A 16,057-nucleotide genomic window follows, 5' to 3' on the forward strand; every position below is an offset into this window, starting at 1 on the left:
CTAACAATGAAACAAGTTATTTAAGCATAGGACAAGGAAGCGTTAGCTTCAGCCTATGAAGCACCTAAGTGTTTCCTTATTCTTTGCTTAAATGACTTGCATAATTGTTATACTACTAATATATATATATATATATATATAAAGATTAATTAGTCAATTAATATTTACTCAGTGCTGATTGTGGTTTTGCAGTCCAGGATGGGTGGATGATGGGCAGGAAGGGACACAGCGGGACCAGGAGTGAGGAGGTCTTGGCTCTAGTGCCAGTCCAACCACGTTCTAGCTTTAAGTCACCAAAAGTAACATGGCCCTGTCACTTATGCTCTCTGCGTCTCAGATTTCTCTCCTGTAACAGAGGCTGGTGGATGAGATGGTCCCTAGCGTCTTCCTTTCCAAACTGGATGTTCTACGGTTTTATCACTGCCACGTCAGCAAGAGACAGTTGGGTCACTGGCGCCATCTCTTAGGGTTTTTTCTGCCAAACTCCAGGCCAATTGGAGAACATAGTATTGGGCTTTCGACTCCGGCTTGGGCTACCAGCCTTACGTTCCTGTTAGGGGATCATGTATACATCTCCCCTTGTGAGGGCTGAGTGATCCAGAACCACGCATGTTTCCTAAAAAGCATAGTTTCAGCAAGTTCAAAAAGTCAAATATTCATTCATTTATTCAATTTAATAATGATGTGCCAGGGGCTGTGATGGGCAGGACATTCTGAGTCTTCTGGAAGTGATATCATAACTTGCTTTGTTGTTAAATCCCTTTCTAGACCTGGGCCCATGAGAGAGGGACGGAGTGAACATTTGTTAGTCGCTATTGTTATTGCTAGATAACAATGACATTTAGGTCCCTGCTATTTGGTAGAGGCTATACCAGGTACTTTACATACATTATCCAATTTAATCTTCCAAATAACTTCGTGGGAATTTACCATTATCTCCACTTTGCAGCTAAGGAAACTGCATTCCAGAGAAGTTAAATAATTGTGCTTCAGATCCAGCAGGAGTGGGATTTGAACTCCGATTCATCTCATTGGAAGAAAACCTGTTTTCCTATCATAATCAGTGCCTTCCTTCCTAACCCCGCTTCCCAAGAAAGAGAAGATATTGATCTATTGGGGGGTTTATTTAATTGATGTGTGTTATTAAATAATTATTTTATTTAATTTAATTATTTAATAATTATTAAATAGTTATTTAATTGATGTGTTTATTAAATAATTGTGTTTATTTAATTGATGTGTATTCTTCGGCTACATTTTCAAATGGTAACTTACCCTGTGTACTCCTACTAAGGATTTCCTTTTGTTTAAACCAGATCAATAACACAGCAGTGGGTCATGCCCTTGTCCTACCAGCTAGTGGAGACCTCACGGACTTCTTGAAGAAAGTCCTGACTTGTCACATTTGCTTGGGTAAGGTGCTTCTCTAAGAGAAAATATCTGTCCGGCTGCAATTGCAAAACACACTATCTGCAGAGGGACATTTGAGTGAATAATCATCATCTGTACAAAGAGCTTGAGTTAGGTGAAGATTCACATAGCCTTGTATTTACCAGTGTATATGCTGCATAAGTAGTTTCCATGCTTAAAGCAGACTGCCCCCAAGCAGAGCCTCTCTTTGTTAAGAGAATGATTAGTTCTATAGCTAACAAAGGAGGCAGTGGGCTCTGCTTATATTTTGACCTTGGAGTCCAGAATTTTATTATCTGGTTTTGTTTTATTACCTGGTAATGTGTTTCTGGAACACATTTCTTCAAGGAGTGGCAAAGAAGTAAGGTAGTTTTCTTTTCTTTCATTGTGCCAATGCCACAGTATATTAACAAGGATTTCAGCTTGACTTGTTTCCTCTAGTAAGTGCTATAGGTGATGAAAACTGAAATCTGGCCATGATATCGTCAGCAAGGTATACCCAGGTTTCTACATTATGTGACAATTCTAATGACCCCAGACTCCCTGCAGACTGAGGTGCAGTATCTCGCCAGGAGAGTCACAGAATAAACGGGCTGCTGTGCTTCTTTCTAGACATCTGCAACATCGACCCATCCTGTGGATTTGGCAACTGGAGGCCTTCCTTCAGGGACCGGAGAGCAGCGGGCAGCGACGTGGATATCGACATGGCTTTCATCTTAGATAGCTCCGAGTCCACCACTCTGTTCCAGTTCAACGAGATGAGGAAGTACATACAGTACCTGGTCCAACAGCTGGACATGAGCCCGGACCCCAAGGCCTCCCAGCACTTTGCCAGAGTGGCGGTCGTGCAGCATGCACCCTATGAGTCCGCGGGCAACGCCAGCGTGCCGCCCGTGAAGGTGGAATTCTCGCTGACTGACTACGGCTCCAAGGAGAAGCTCCTGGCCTTCCTCGGCAGCAGGATGGCACAGCTCCAGGGGACCAGGGCTTTGGGCAGTGCCATCGACTATACCATTGAGAACATCTTTGAAAGTGCACCCAACCCACGGGACCTGAAGCTCGTGGTCCTGATGCTGACGGGCGAGGTGCAGAACCAGCAGCTGCAGGAGGCCCAGAGAGCCATCCTGCAGGCCAAATGCAAGGGTTACTTCTTTGTGATCCTGGGCATTGGTAGGAAGGTGAACGTCAAGGAGCTGTACAGCTTTGCCAGTGAACCAAACGACATCTTCTTCAAGCTCATGGACAAGTCTACTGAGCTCAGCGAAGAGCCTCTGATGCGCTTCGGGAGGCTGTTGCCATCCTTCATCAGCAGTAAGTCCTGCGCACACTTGGCCCCCAGGGATGGGGCCGCAGGCATGGGAATGATAGCTAGTGTGCCCATGTTGACCCGTCCATTCATTCAACAAGTATATACTGGCACCTACCACATCCCAGACACACTGTTAGGAGCTGGGGTTGGCAGTTGACACAGATGGGAATCCTGCCCTTGTTCACTCCTTTATTCAACCAGACTTGACTAGGCCCCTCCCAGCCATGTTCTGTGTCCCTGGGAGTTTATAGTCTAGGTGGGTGAAAGGGTCAAGTGCACGTTTATTAGGCATGACATGATACGCTGTTATGTCACACTGAGTGTGCCCTGATGGGGATCAGGGAAGCTTCTAGAAGGAGCAGCATTGATCTGGGCTTAGCCCCCAACCATACACTTGGATACCTCTGAGCCTTTACCCAATATGGCTCTCCCTCCGCTAAATGATCTCCACCCTTGCTTCAGCAACAAACCCGCATTCATCTTCAAAAATTTTCTCCAGACCCCCTGCTCACTGCAATGGTCCCCACTCCCAAGGCTCGGGCATTGTTAATCTGGATGTTGTACTTACCGCATCTATTACATGGCCCGTTGGTCATTCATTTATGGGTATGTGGTCCCAGTAGACTGCACATCCTGGAGGAGGTGTGTCATTCATCACTGCCTTGATGGAGTCAGGCACAGGAAAGCATCTAACAAATGAGGGAGATTTATAAAGTATGACCTGTCTCCCTAAAGTTTTAGGGGAAAAATGTGAAGCAAGCGTAGGCCAGCAAGTTCACCCAGGAGCCACTATTACCGTCTTCGGAAAATTAAAACAGAAGTTTTGTTAAACAGCACTGAGAAAGTGTTCAAAGTAATTCTATTATAATGTGATGTTCAAGAGCTTGGAATTTGGTACATTCTGCACTTGATTTTTCTTCTATTCCTGTCTTCCCTCACATTGAGTAAGTGTTACCTTTAACTTAATCACCCAAATATTGCCAAATAGGAGATACTGGCTTAAGATGTTTTATGGATCAAGCACCATTATGCTTCATGTTTCAAATCACTGGACTTAGACTGTCTGGAAGAATGAATTAATTCAACAAATATTCACAGACTACTTACACGTGATCCATTTAACTCCTTAGCAGATTGATTTTAGTTTGCATGTGGTTCACATGCCCTTAAATATTTCCTTCTCTCTTTTTCTCTAGGTAAAGATGCTTTTTACCTGTCCCCAGATATCAGGAAACAGTGTGATTGGTTCCAAGCGGACCAACCGGCAAAGAATCTTGTGCAGTTTGGTTACAAACAAATGTAAGTGATTATAATAACTGTCTTAGAAATTAGAGTGCTAGAGGGAATGCAGAGGTCCTTCAGCCAATGCCTAACTTTATGGGGTGAGGATGTCGAAATCCAGAAAACGTGACTTCCCAAATGTCATGTGGAGCATTTCAGGGGAAGAGTCTGTTGTATCCATTAGCTTTTGCTGTGTAACAAATTACCTGAAACTTAGTGGCTTACAATAACAACTGTTTATGTAGTTTGAGATTCTGTGGGCTGGTGGGTTTTGCTTGGGCTCAGCTGGGCAGTTCTTCTGGCCTCTACAGAGCTCATTTTCATGTTTGTGGTCAGCTGCTGGTCAGCTGTGGATTGGTGGCCTAGGGTGGTCTCATGTGGCAAGCCTGGGTTTGTGCACAAGGAGACTGGGAGGGTTCCGTCCGTGAGAAAAGGTGGAGGTGAGCAAGACCTCCTGAGGTCTAGGCTAGAGCTGGCACACTGTTACCTGTGCCCTATCCTATTGGCCAAAGCGTGTCCAAAGCTGGCCTTCCTAGATTCAAGAGTGGGGAGCTGGGCTTGTTGGGGGAACCTGCCACATCACATTGCAAAGGGTGTGGGTACAGAGAAAGTGGGCCACTGGGGCCATATGTCCCAACAGTCTACTATAACTGGTGTGCAGTGATTTCATACAGAAAGATTGGATACATTAAGCAAAAAATGGACTCCCCGTCTCTCAAAATGATTAATGCTGTAATGACACAGGTGATGGTGTTAGCAAAGGGAGGGGACATGCATGGTCTCCTAGGAAGACCGATGAGATGGATGGGAGGTGGGTGGGGCTGCAGTGCCCATGGTGATGCTGGCTGCTCGGCATATACTCCGTGGCCTTATGTCCAGTGCCATCGTTGGTGCCAACTCCAGGAGTAGAGAGGAGGGCACTGTGGCTGTGTGACAGAGGGCTGGGCAAGGGGGACATGGCGGCAGGAACTGAGGTCAGGCACTGTACCAGCAATTTGTGTCCCTCAAGAGAAGGCCACAGAGGATCACGCTTTGGGAGAAGGGGAGGTTTTGTCTGTTGCATCCAGACGAGATGCAGATTTGAATTATCCTTGTAAAGAGACTACGTGCCTTGCTCTTGGCTGAGCTCCAGGGTGACCTCTTCCAACTGCCCATACTTCTCCCTATACTCCTTAAGTCCTTCAGCTTTTGTCTTTGTCCTCAGAGGGAACGCTTCACATTTCAGCCTAGTAAGTTGAAAATCATTCCCAAGGCAGTGGTGATCCTTCTCTGGTGCTGTGATGCTCAGTCTGCTTGATCTAGGTTCACAGGTTCTGTTTTTCTGGCCTTGTATTATCTGTATAATTTCCCTGGAACATTCCGTCAGGTTGGCTCAACTTTATCTTTAGGAAAACAGAATGAACAAAGCAACCTAGTATCTGAAGTTTTATGACAGCAGCTTGAAAATATACTGCCTATGCCATATAGCATGACATTTCTATAAAATAATGAATGTTCATCTCAGGGCAAGTAATGAACAAAATTGGGTCTGCGCTAGCATGTCTGATGGTTATGTTGCTGTTCTTTTTAGGGATTCATAGTAAATCAAGAAATTGTGATAAAAACAACCACATACACAAAAATTAATACAAACAAAAATACACAACACGCCCTAGGGATGAAAGCGTATGCCGATTTGATCATTTTCCAGCTCAACACAGCCTCTTGCTTATTTTTTTTATTTAAACTTTTTAATGGAAGTATAGTTAATTTACAATGTTGTGTTAATTTCTGCTGTACAGTAAAGTGATTTACTTATACGTATATACATTTTTTTAATATTCTTTTCCATTATGGTTTATCACAGGTTATTGAATATGGTTCTCTGTGCTATACAGTAGGACCTTGTTATGTATCCATCCTGTATATGATAGCTTACATCTGATAACCCCCAACCTCCCACTCCATCCCTCCCTCAACCACCCCCCCCAGCTGGGGGCAACCACAAGTCCTTTCGCTATATCTGTCTCTTTCGTAGATAGCTTCGTTTAACACAGCATCTTGTTGAGTGGCTACTTTCTTATAACGAGCGTAGCTATTAACTGATCTTAGTTTTTGGTGTATGTGTTTCAGTTGGTCAATTTTTATAATTAGAGCATTATTTAAATATTTTATTTTTACTATTTATTATTAACAATAAGTATTATTATTATGACAATATTTATTTCTGTTTCTTTGCTGTCTTCCAGCTTTTATAAATTGAAAATAAGATTTCAGGTGTATTTATAGTACAATAGAGGCTTCATTTTTAATAATTCTATTTTTTATATGCTGTTTGATGTCTTTCTGTGGCACAGATCCTAAAAGGAAGCAATTTAGTACATGCAATGCTATATGTAATATGTAAAAGCTACTGCATGCATTTTGGTGAGATAGCAAATTTTGTATAGCGCATGGAGTTATGTCTTTGTCTATTTTAGATAGCGGGAGAAAATATGTATGAGTTGAAATAATATTTAATATGTTTTAACAGAAATGTTCCGAATAATGTTACTTCAAGTCCTACATCTAAACCAGTGACCACAGCAAAGCCAGTGACCACCACCACCAAACCAATAACAGTGGTAAACCTGCCGGCCTCAAAGCCAGCTTCCACGAGACCTGTGGCCGAGAAACCCGTGGCTGGGAGACCCATGGCCACCAAGCCTGAGGCTGTCAAGTCCACGGCCACCAAACCTGAGGCCGCCAAGCCCGAGGCCGCCAAGCTCTTGGCCAAGCCAGTGGCCACCAAACCCGAGGTCGCCAAGCCTGTGACCACCAAGCTCGTGGCCACAAAGCCCGAGGCCACCAAGCCCGAAGTTGCCAAGCCCGTGGCCACCAAGCCTGAGGCCACCAAGCCAGAGGTTTCGAAGACAGCCACAGTTAGACCCGCACTGGCCGCGAGGCCCGCAGCAGCAAAGCCGGCCCCTGCCAGACCCCCTGCTGCTGCCAAACCCATGGCTGCAAAACCTGAGGCCCCCAGGCCCCAGGCAGCCAAACTGGCCGCCACCAGGCCAGCCACTGCTAAGCCCATGGGTAAGAAAGCCACCTACCTGGGATGTCTCATTTACTGTGTCCAGGGCTTGTCCCTTGAAGCCTGTTTACAAAGCGGTCCAGACACGGTCCTTGATCTGCAATCTGACATCTAGATGATGTATTTTGAAAGGTGCTGGTTTGAGCATGGAATTACCAAAACATCCCTTTTTTTTTATATTACAAAGCAATCTTTCTTTCCCTGCCCCCCCCCACCCCGCCCCGTGAGGCTGGCGAGTTCCAAGCAAAGAGCAGGTGAAATACCCACCCCTCCGCCACCTCTTCTGCCCATTTTCCCACTCCCCACCCCAGCCCCGTACCCCCATCAGGGCAAGCATGGGAGTGGCTCATTCTCTCAGGGGTGTCAGTGGGCGGCCACCACCCATCTCTCCTGGAAATGCAACTGTCTTCAGTTAAAGGGATGAGTTCTAAGTAGACGTAGGGTTTTAGACCCCATCGAGGGAGTGAGAGAGAGAGAGAGAGAGAGAAAAAGCCTGTTGTCAGCTCTTAAATGGTGAAGCTTAGGTTTCTATGCTTTAGTTCTGGAGCCAGACCCGCCTCCCTTAGAATATGACTCCCGAAGATCTGGACGGAGCTTTGTAGCTGCAAAAGTCTTGTCCTCACTGTGAAGCATGTACCCATAGAGGAGAGGCCCAAGCCTCGTGCTGTGGCAACATTGGGGCGTTACGTTTAGCAAATTGAAAAGTTAGAGCCCAGACGATTGTTCCGTCCCCACAGACTCAACTACGTGCCGGTACTGCCCCTGGGAAGAATGCATTCCAGGCTGGATTAGATATGGGGGTGGGGGGTTGGTGGGTTTAATGGGACTCATACTGTGTTATTTTATTTTTTCCCACAAAGAAGATGCTAGAAGTTCCTATAGAGTCACAAACTGTATAGAAAAGTGAAGGTAGGATGTATGTGCTCCTGAGAAAATGGAGATTGTCTTCATTTTATGAAGAAAGAGAAGCAGGGATTCCTTGAAAGAATTTCATGTCATACCCTAAAGTTCCATGATGTATATTTAATATATTTTAAATTAGGGGCCTCGTTCTGTCTTGAATGCTTCAGATTAAGCATCCTGGACCACACAGTTTCAAAGTATTTCCTTAATAAGAGAGATTTTCAACAGGAAAAAAATGGTAATCGTGTACCTGGCCGATGAACAATGAGATTTTTGATTACTGTGAATTTCACGTTTCACATATTGCTGGTAGGTTACAAGATCAGTATTTCTCAGGAGCTTGAAAGAGAAACTAGTTGTCTGCCTCACCTAAATTTCAGATCGACCGTGTACTGGTACATTGCTTTTAGAGTTCATCTCCGGCCTGTGTGTTACAGTCATTTAGGGTTTTATTTTCTGTCTCCTGCTCTCAGCACTCCATCTTGCAGTTAAGGCACCCCGAGAGGTCCACGCGTCTGAAATCACAGAGAACAGCGTCAAACTCCACTGGGAGAGGCCCGAGCCCCCCAGCCCTTATTTATACAACCTCACCATCACCTCGGCCCACGATCAGTCCCCGGTTCTGAAGCAGAACCTCACGGTCACGGACCACGTCATCGGGGGCCTGCTCCCTGGGCAGACGTACCATGTCACGGTGATCTGTTACCTAAGGTCTCAGGTCAGAGCCATCTACCAAGGCAGTTTCAGTACAAGTAAGTGCACTGTCGGTTTAAGGAAGGTTGGTACCTATCTCTGCGTGGGATATCCAACGGCGCCATAAATGGAACAATGCTTATTCACTGACCTTTTTCTGAAACAGCAACAAGGTTAAAACGAAATCCTGTGTGTTTCGGTTGCACCCAACTTGATACCTTAACAAAATGGAAAATGGGTTCCTTGTGAACTGTTGTCCTGCCTTGGGGGTCCTGGGCTACTTGATGCAGGAAACCAGATGCATGTGGCCTGAGTGCAGCCCCTTCCCAGGGAGGAAGAAATATGGCCATGGAACCTGGCTGGGTCTTGGCTGCCCACCATGTCCCGTGTCGGAAGCATGTTTCCATGGTCATTGAATAGAAAACACCACTGAGTCATGGCTCCTTAGCGAGTCTCATCCCAGGGGCCACGGCACAGTCGAAAGGGCACCAGCGTTTCCCTCCCCTGGTCTCATCGAGCTCAGGCTCTGCCCTCTGCTGTGTTGGCCCTGTGGCTCCTTTGCTGCCCCGAGGCCTGGCCTGCATGATTTCCCAGCCCCCTCCCCAAGTTCTCCTGGACCCTCACCCCCACCCCTGACTCTTCTCGACCCCTGCTGTTCCTGGGACGTGGAGGGGAGGCTCCCATTCTTTTCTCTTGGGCCAGAGTTATTCATATCAAGGAACTATGATTGAGGAAAGGCAATTCCCATCAGTTACCATACAACCCATGAAGATTTGAGTCCAAAGACCCTTCAACCCCAGGGCTCTGCTTCCTTGGAAGGAAGCAGAAGATGTTATGTGGAAAAATGCGAGGATCTCTTCCAGGTTCAGAAATGTCCTCCGTTTGCTTGCTGAGATGAATCAAACGTGCAGACAACAGACATAAGCAGTGTGTGTGTGGAGACTTCTGGTCTCTACGTTTCAGTGGCCCCTCCTTACATAAGACATGACCCAGAACGGCAAGCCTGCCTCAGTCCCATAGGGTTCCTAAGCCTTTCGTTTTCTGAGTGACCTCTTAGTGGTGTATCTTTTTCTTTTATAGAGAAAATTCAGCCTCCATCTCCACACACGGCAAGGTCAGTTTCTAGTTCAACCATCAATCTAGTGGTGAGTGCAGAACGGCTGGCTGGGAGTAAAACAGGTGAGCTGTGAAACTATCAGGTCCACTGCAGCACTAAGAAAGCATTCTTCTGAACAGTTTAATCTGCTGGGGTTCTAATTCTCAGACCAGGAGTGACGTGTATGGAGAAAGTTTCAAAGTGGCTCTGTGTGGCCCCTCCGGGTTTATTGTGCACATTCCAAGTTGCCTGTCCCCAGGATCTTAGAAAAAGTTGAATGAGGGCTGCTTTGGGAGCCGTAGCCGGGAACTCATGTGTCCCTTAGTCATTTCCCTAGTGCCTCATCTTGGGACTCGAGTTGATTTGTGGTGTGTGATGCAGCGAAGCGTAGGATTTCATCCACTTGGTGATTTAATTTAATAAAAAAACTGCTTAGAAGAATACAAGACAATTCAGACTGGAATCCATGAAATAAATGGGTTTGGAAGTGACCCATGGGATCAATGTTCTGGTCCCAATTTCCTAAGCACACACCCTGGCTTAGTCTAGCCTGCCATTCTCCATGTGTCTGAGCCCAAGCATGTGCACATTTTATGTGAAATCCATGATGAGTTAGACGTGTTTCTGAAAGTGACAGCTGTGACTTGCTTTTGTCCTGGGCAGTGGAACTCTGGGGGACCCGTAACCTATTCTTCAGAGGAACATGAGCTATGATTGTTCATCTGTGGGAAACTGGTTATTGAAATAGCCTATATGCTTTGCTTAAGAGTATTCTGCAAAAGATACTGGTACGAATTCCACAGTCAAGGGTATTTAGATATCTTATTGTTTACAGACCCCAAAGCAAAGGGTTTCCACTAGTTATAGGGACAGTTCATTAGTTTTTGATATATTGGCCACAGTCGGGAGAAGGAAGGCATATCTCTTTACGTTGTTAATTTCTGTAACGGATTATGATGAAAGCCATATATCGAGTGCCCAGCTGCTTTCCTACAGTGCTAGATTTAAAAGCAGCTGTGCTTTCTCAATATGCCCTGCATTGTCAGAAGCAGCAACAAGTTATTTTTTGAGCTGTTGGCAAGGATTCCCTATTTTACTCTTTCCAGTTTAAGTTTTAAAGTGACCCTTGTTTCTCCACCTCATCCTTTTTGTAGAGTTTGCATCGTATTCCATCTGTGTTTAAATGAAATTGGGTGGTTTCCGACTCCACACACCCATCTCTTTGGGGCCACTTGGAAATACAGGGCTCTCAATTCTTTTAGTTGTTTCTAGAGGGAATCTTCTCTATTACCAGAATAGTATTTTTTTTTAACATCTTTACTGGAGTATAATTGCTTTACATTGTTGTGTTAGTTGCTGCTGTATAACAAAGTGAATCAGCTATACATATACATATATCCCCATATCCCCTCCCTCTTGCGTCTCCCTCCCACCCTCCCTATCCCACCCCTCTAACTGGTCACAAAGCACCGAGCTGATCTCCCCGTGCTATGCTGCTGCTTCCAACTAGCTATCTATTTTACATTTGGTAGTGTGTATGTGTCAAGGCCACTCTCTCACTTCGTTCCAGCTTACCCTTCCCCCTCCCTGTGTCCTCAAGTCCATTCCCTACATCTGCGTCTTTATTCCTGTCCAGCGCCTAGGTTCATCAGAACAATTTTTTTTTTAGATTCCATATACATGTGTTAGCATGCGATATTTGTTTTTCTCTTTCTGACTTACTTCACTCTGTATGACAGTCTCTAGGTCCATCCACTTCACTACAAATAATTCAATTTCGTTTCTTCTTATGGCTGAGTAATATTCCATTGTATATATGTGCCACATCTTCTTTATCCATTCATCTGTTGATGGATACTTAGGTTGCTTCCATGTCCTGGCTATTGTGAATAGTGTTGCAATGAACATTGTGGTGCATGACTCTTTTTGAATTATGGTCTTCTCAGGGTATATGCCCAGTGGTGGGATTGCTGGGTCATCTGGTAGTTCTATTTTTAGTTTTTTAAGGAACCTCCATACTGTTCTCATAGTGGCTGGAATAGTATTTTACTCCATTGATGGACTTTCCCTGTGTCCATATATACATGGTATATCTATATCTGTACATCTACATTTATCTATCTACCTATCTATCATCTTTTAATTCATCCACAACCCATACTGACATGTGGTGTCAGGAGTTACTAGAAAGAAGATGATGAGTCAATGCAGGAATTATGAAACTATTACATACACAGATGTGTGATAAGGGTCAAAAAACCAACTACTTATAGAGCTGCAAAATGTTTTAAAATAGTTTACTTTTAGAAACAAGTTTAGGAATTGGTCTTTGTTAGAGACAGTCATGTGTTTTTCAGACTCCTTTTGCCTTTCCAATGGAAAGATTGACAGAAAACCAAGAAATCTCTCCTCTTGACATAAATTTTTGGGAACAATTCAAGAATTCATGGTAGATTGGGTAATTAAGTTTTAACTTAAGAGTTGTATAAAAAGATTTTATAAAAACTTTTAATGCTATGATGTTTAACTCAAACTAAAAAAATGCCAATATGGATGTGGCATGGTGGTTTGGGATGGAGAAGAAAACAAGTCTCAACCCCTTTGCTTTCTTTTTTTTTCATTGGAGTATAGTCAATTTACAATGTTGTGTTAGTTTCTGGTGTCCAGCAAAGTGACTCAGTTAGATGTATATATATATATATATATATATATATATATATATATATATATATTCTTTTTCATATTCTTTTCCATTACGGGTTATTACAGGATATTGAATATAGTTCCCTGTGCTATACAGAAGGACTTTGCTGTTTATCTATTTTGTATATAGTAGTTTGTATCTGCTAATCCCAAACTCCTAATTTATCCCTCCCCTGCCTGTTTTCCCCTTTGGTACCCGTATGTTTGTTTTCTATGTCTGTCAGTGAGTCTGTTTCTGTTTTATAAATAAGTTCCTTTGTGTCATATTTTAGATTCCACGTATAAGTGATATCATAGGGTATTTGTATTTCTCTGACTTACTTCACTTAGTATGATAATCTCCAGGTCCATCCATGTTGCTGCACATGGCATTATTTCATTCTTTTTTATGGCTGAGTAGTATTCCATTATATATATATACCTATCAATTCATCTGTTGATGGACACTTAGGTTGCTTCCATGTCTTGGCTATTGTAAATAGTGCTGCTATGAACATGGGTGCATGTTATCTTTTTTAATTAGAGTTTTCTCAACTCCTTTGATTTCTGCTCATAATCAAGGGACAATGGATAAGCCTTTGTCCCCTGCACTGGGGGTTCCCTGCAGGCCCTAGTGCACCCCAGCTACCTTCCTGAGTCATCTCCCAACATGATGCTTGAGCTCAGAGAAGCCACAATGGACCTACTAGGATTTCACCAAAGATATGGGTCGGGACAGATGACATTCTGACTTCAAAGCCCCTGAAATCTGTGCATATCATTTGCCACTTGCTGGTAACTTCACCCCTCACAGAGTGTGGGAAAAGTAAAACTTCTAGCAAATTCAGCGCTTCACTGAGAGAAAATGATTAGGAATAAATTACACAGTGAGATTTGGGGATGTTTTTGGTTCTCTTATGTATGGTCCAGAGGGAATAAGAATATATAAACAGTGTTGAGTTAATATAAACAACACAATCTTTAAGCAAGAATCTGGCTTGGCTGTCTTGTTTCTTAAGACTGAGTCACAGATTCAGACGTAGGAAGGTGTTTTCAATCTAGACCTTCAACACTTAGGTCTCCTCTCTTCATGTGACAGACAGAAAAGAGATTTTGAGACTGGGGCTTTTGTGTCCTTCAAGGCGATGGGTGGTAGTTGGATACAGATGAGTCCAAAACCTTTCTCCCTTCTGATCAGTACAGAGCCCTCAAACCCAGGACTTGAATGTTCTTTCACCCTTCCTTTCACGTGTGTGTGCGCACACACGTGTGTGTATTTCCCCCCTAGTGATTCAAGTCAGCCTGAAAATACAAATTACTTGCTCTTTTTTTAAAAATTTTTGTTTATTTAATTAATTAATTAATTTATTTTTATTTTTGGCTGCATCGGGTCTTAGTTGTGGCATGCGGGCTTCTCTCTAGTTGAGGTGTGTGGGCTCAGTAATTGTGGCGGCACGTGGGATCTTAGTTCCCCGACCAGGGATCAAGCCCGTGGAAGGTAAATTCTTAACCACTGGGCTACCAGGGAAGTCCCTTACTTGCTCTTCTTAAGAACAAGTTTCTGCATAATTCATCTCTAGCCTGCAAGTAACAAAACAGCGCTTTGAAAAAAAAAACAAACCCAGCACTTTGCCAGGAGAAGTCGCTTAATAAACATCTTCTAAATGAACATATGTAGGTGTTGTACACACACACACACACACCATTCTGAATGCTCTTCTTTAATGAAATTAATTGGATATTTACTTTAAAATGTATAAATTGAAAATGGGTAAACAGGATTAGGAGATGGAAGCTTGTTTTCCCTCCTCCCTACCAACCCCTCCCGCATATAATCAAGGCATCTTAGAAATTTTTTCCAGGGGGTGAAACATTTTAATATATTCCTATTTTTGCAGATAGAAAAGGAGTAACAACAAATCATTGTTTATAAGAAACTTTAAAAAATATACTAACTATATTCTTCCTCAGTAGTTTCAGGTATATTTCACATCTAAATATCAGTTGCCACAATATGCATTATTTCTCCAAAGATGTATTTTCTAGACAATTCAGGCAAAAATAAGTTTTAAAACTAGCTTTTATATGTGGACCTGAATGCAGTTAAATTCCAGCACCAGTTCGTTACAGTTCATCTCTGTAAGCACAAACACAGTTTGTGCTTACAGAGATGTGTTCCTTTCTTAGTTTTAAATGCTAGATACAATTTTTGTTTTTTGACCTTGGCACGCGGCTTGCGGGATCTTAGTTCCCCAACCAGGGATCGAACCTGGGCCCACAGCAGTGAAAGCACCGAGTCCTAACCACTGGACCACCAGGGAATTCCCTAGACACTCTTCTTTGCTTTTTTACCTCTATGAATAAAAGATTTACTGGGTTTTGATTCTATCTTTAGGAACTGAATTTTGTCATAGTTTACCACTTGGAGTTTAGGAAACATGGTGACCAGTGTTTGAATCTGTGCAGGAATTTGTGGGCAAAAATCCTGTGAAATGGGGCTTCCCTGGTGGCGCGGTGGTTGAGAGTCCGCCTGCTGATGCAGGGGACGCAGGTCCGTGCCCCGGTCCGGGAAGATCCCACATGCCGCGGAGCGGCTGGGCCCATGAGCCGTGGCCGCTGCGCCTGCGCGTCCGGAGCCTGTGCTCCGCAACGGGAGAGGCCACAACAGTGAGAGGCCCGCGTACCGCAAAAAAAAGAAAAAAAAAAAAATCCTGTGAAATGAAAAGGTCTTTGGTCCATGGCATCCAGTGAGGGGGAGAAGATTGAGCAGTACTAATATTGAGTTTTCATATGTTAATATTTGCCCCTTTTGAAATTCACATTTGATAGGTACTTCTTTACCAGAAATTTGACACAGGCATGTAATGGAAGGATAGCCTAGTGAGGGGATTCTTTGTCCCCCATCTGAGGCCTGGCCCTGCGTCACATGGAGTGTGAGGTGTGGCAGTAAAGCCTCAGCTTGAGATGAAGGTTGATTACAACAGCAAACCAATAGCCTCATTACTAACCATTCAGGATTCCAGACTTTGCAATACTACATGATTCCATTTTAAATGGTTAATATTTGTATTTTCCTCAACAAAACAAGCCATGCAAAAAGAAAAATCCCACCCCACTTTTTGCTTTCCTCAGCACCTAAGGGCATCACACCCACTTTTCTGAGATACATTTGCTGCCTGAAAATGGCAGTTAGCAGCAATTAAACAAATCTTTCAGTGCTTATCACAGTCTTAAAAAAGTGTTGACTGCGCTATAGGCATTTTTGCAGTGTGTCTTGTGACTCTGCTAGTTCTGGGGATGCTGTGCTGTTGCTAATGTTGGGTTTAGGTTTTTGTTACCATCTCTCTCTTTCTCCTCATTTTTGGCTGAAGAAGACTTGGATGAATATTTTACACGCATATGATTAGTAAAGCTAAGACTCTGAAGTTTCTAAACAGCAAAAAAAAAAAAAAAAAAAAAATTAACTCAGAAAAGAACGAATCCTAAATTATTGGCCCACCCATGTGTGAAGAAATGTTTCAATGCAGAAGAGAATAAAAATAACTAACACAACGTGTAACATTCTTTTCTACTCACCCTAGAAATTAGCAATCTGTAGAAATGACCATATTTTGTCTGATCAGGCATTCCT

General features: G+C 43.6%; 1 protein-coding gene and 1 non-coding gene across 2 annotated transcripts in view; one reads left to right on the forward strand and one right to left on the reverse strand.

Moving 5' to 3' along the window:
- COL6A3 (collagen type VI alpha 3 chain) overlaps nt 1-16,057 on the forward strand; it is a 69,048-nt gene that overhangs the window by 46,977 nt on the left and 6,014 nt on the right. The window contains 7 exon segments of the mRNA XM_007452909.1: nt 1,317-1,413; nt 2,023-2,721; nt 3,916-4,018; nt 6,513-6,693; nt 6,883-7,054; nt 8,444-8,707; nt 9,729-9,827. Coding sequence (XP_007452971.1) covers nt 1,317-1,413; nt 2,023-2,721; nt 3,916-4,018; nt 6,513-6,693; nt 6,883-7,054; nt 8,444-8,707; nt 9,729-9,827 — 1,615 coding nt within the window.
- TRNAE-UUC (transfer RNA glutamic acid (anticodon UUC)) lies at nt 14,675-14,747 on the reverse strand. Its single transcript has one exon. It is a non-coding gene; the product is annotated as a tRNA-Glu (tRNA).

The sequence above is a fragment of the Lipotes vexillifer genome, unplaced genomic scaffold (genome assembly GCF_000442215.2).
Source record: "Lipotes vexillifer unplaced genomic scaffold, Lipotes_vexillifer_v1.1 scaffold652, whole genome shotgun sequence".
Taxonomy (NCBI): domain Eukaryota; kingdom Metazoa; phylum Chordata; class Mammalia; order Artiodactyla; family Lipotidae; genus Lipotes; species Lipotes vexillifer.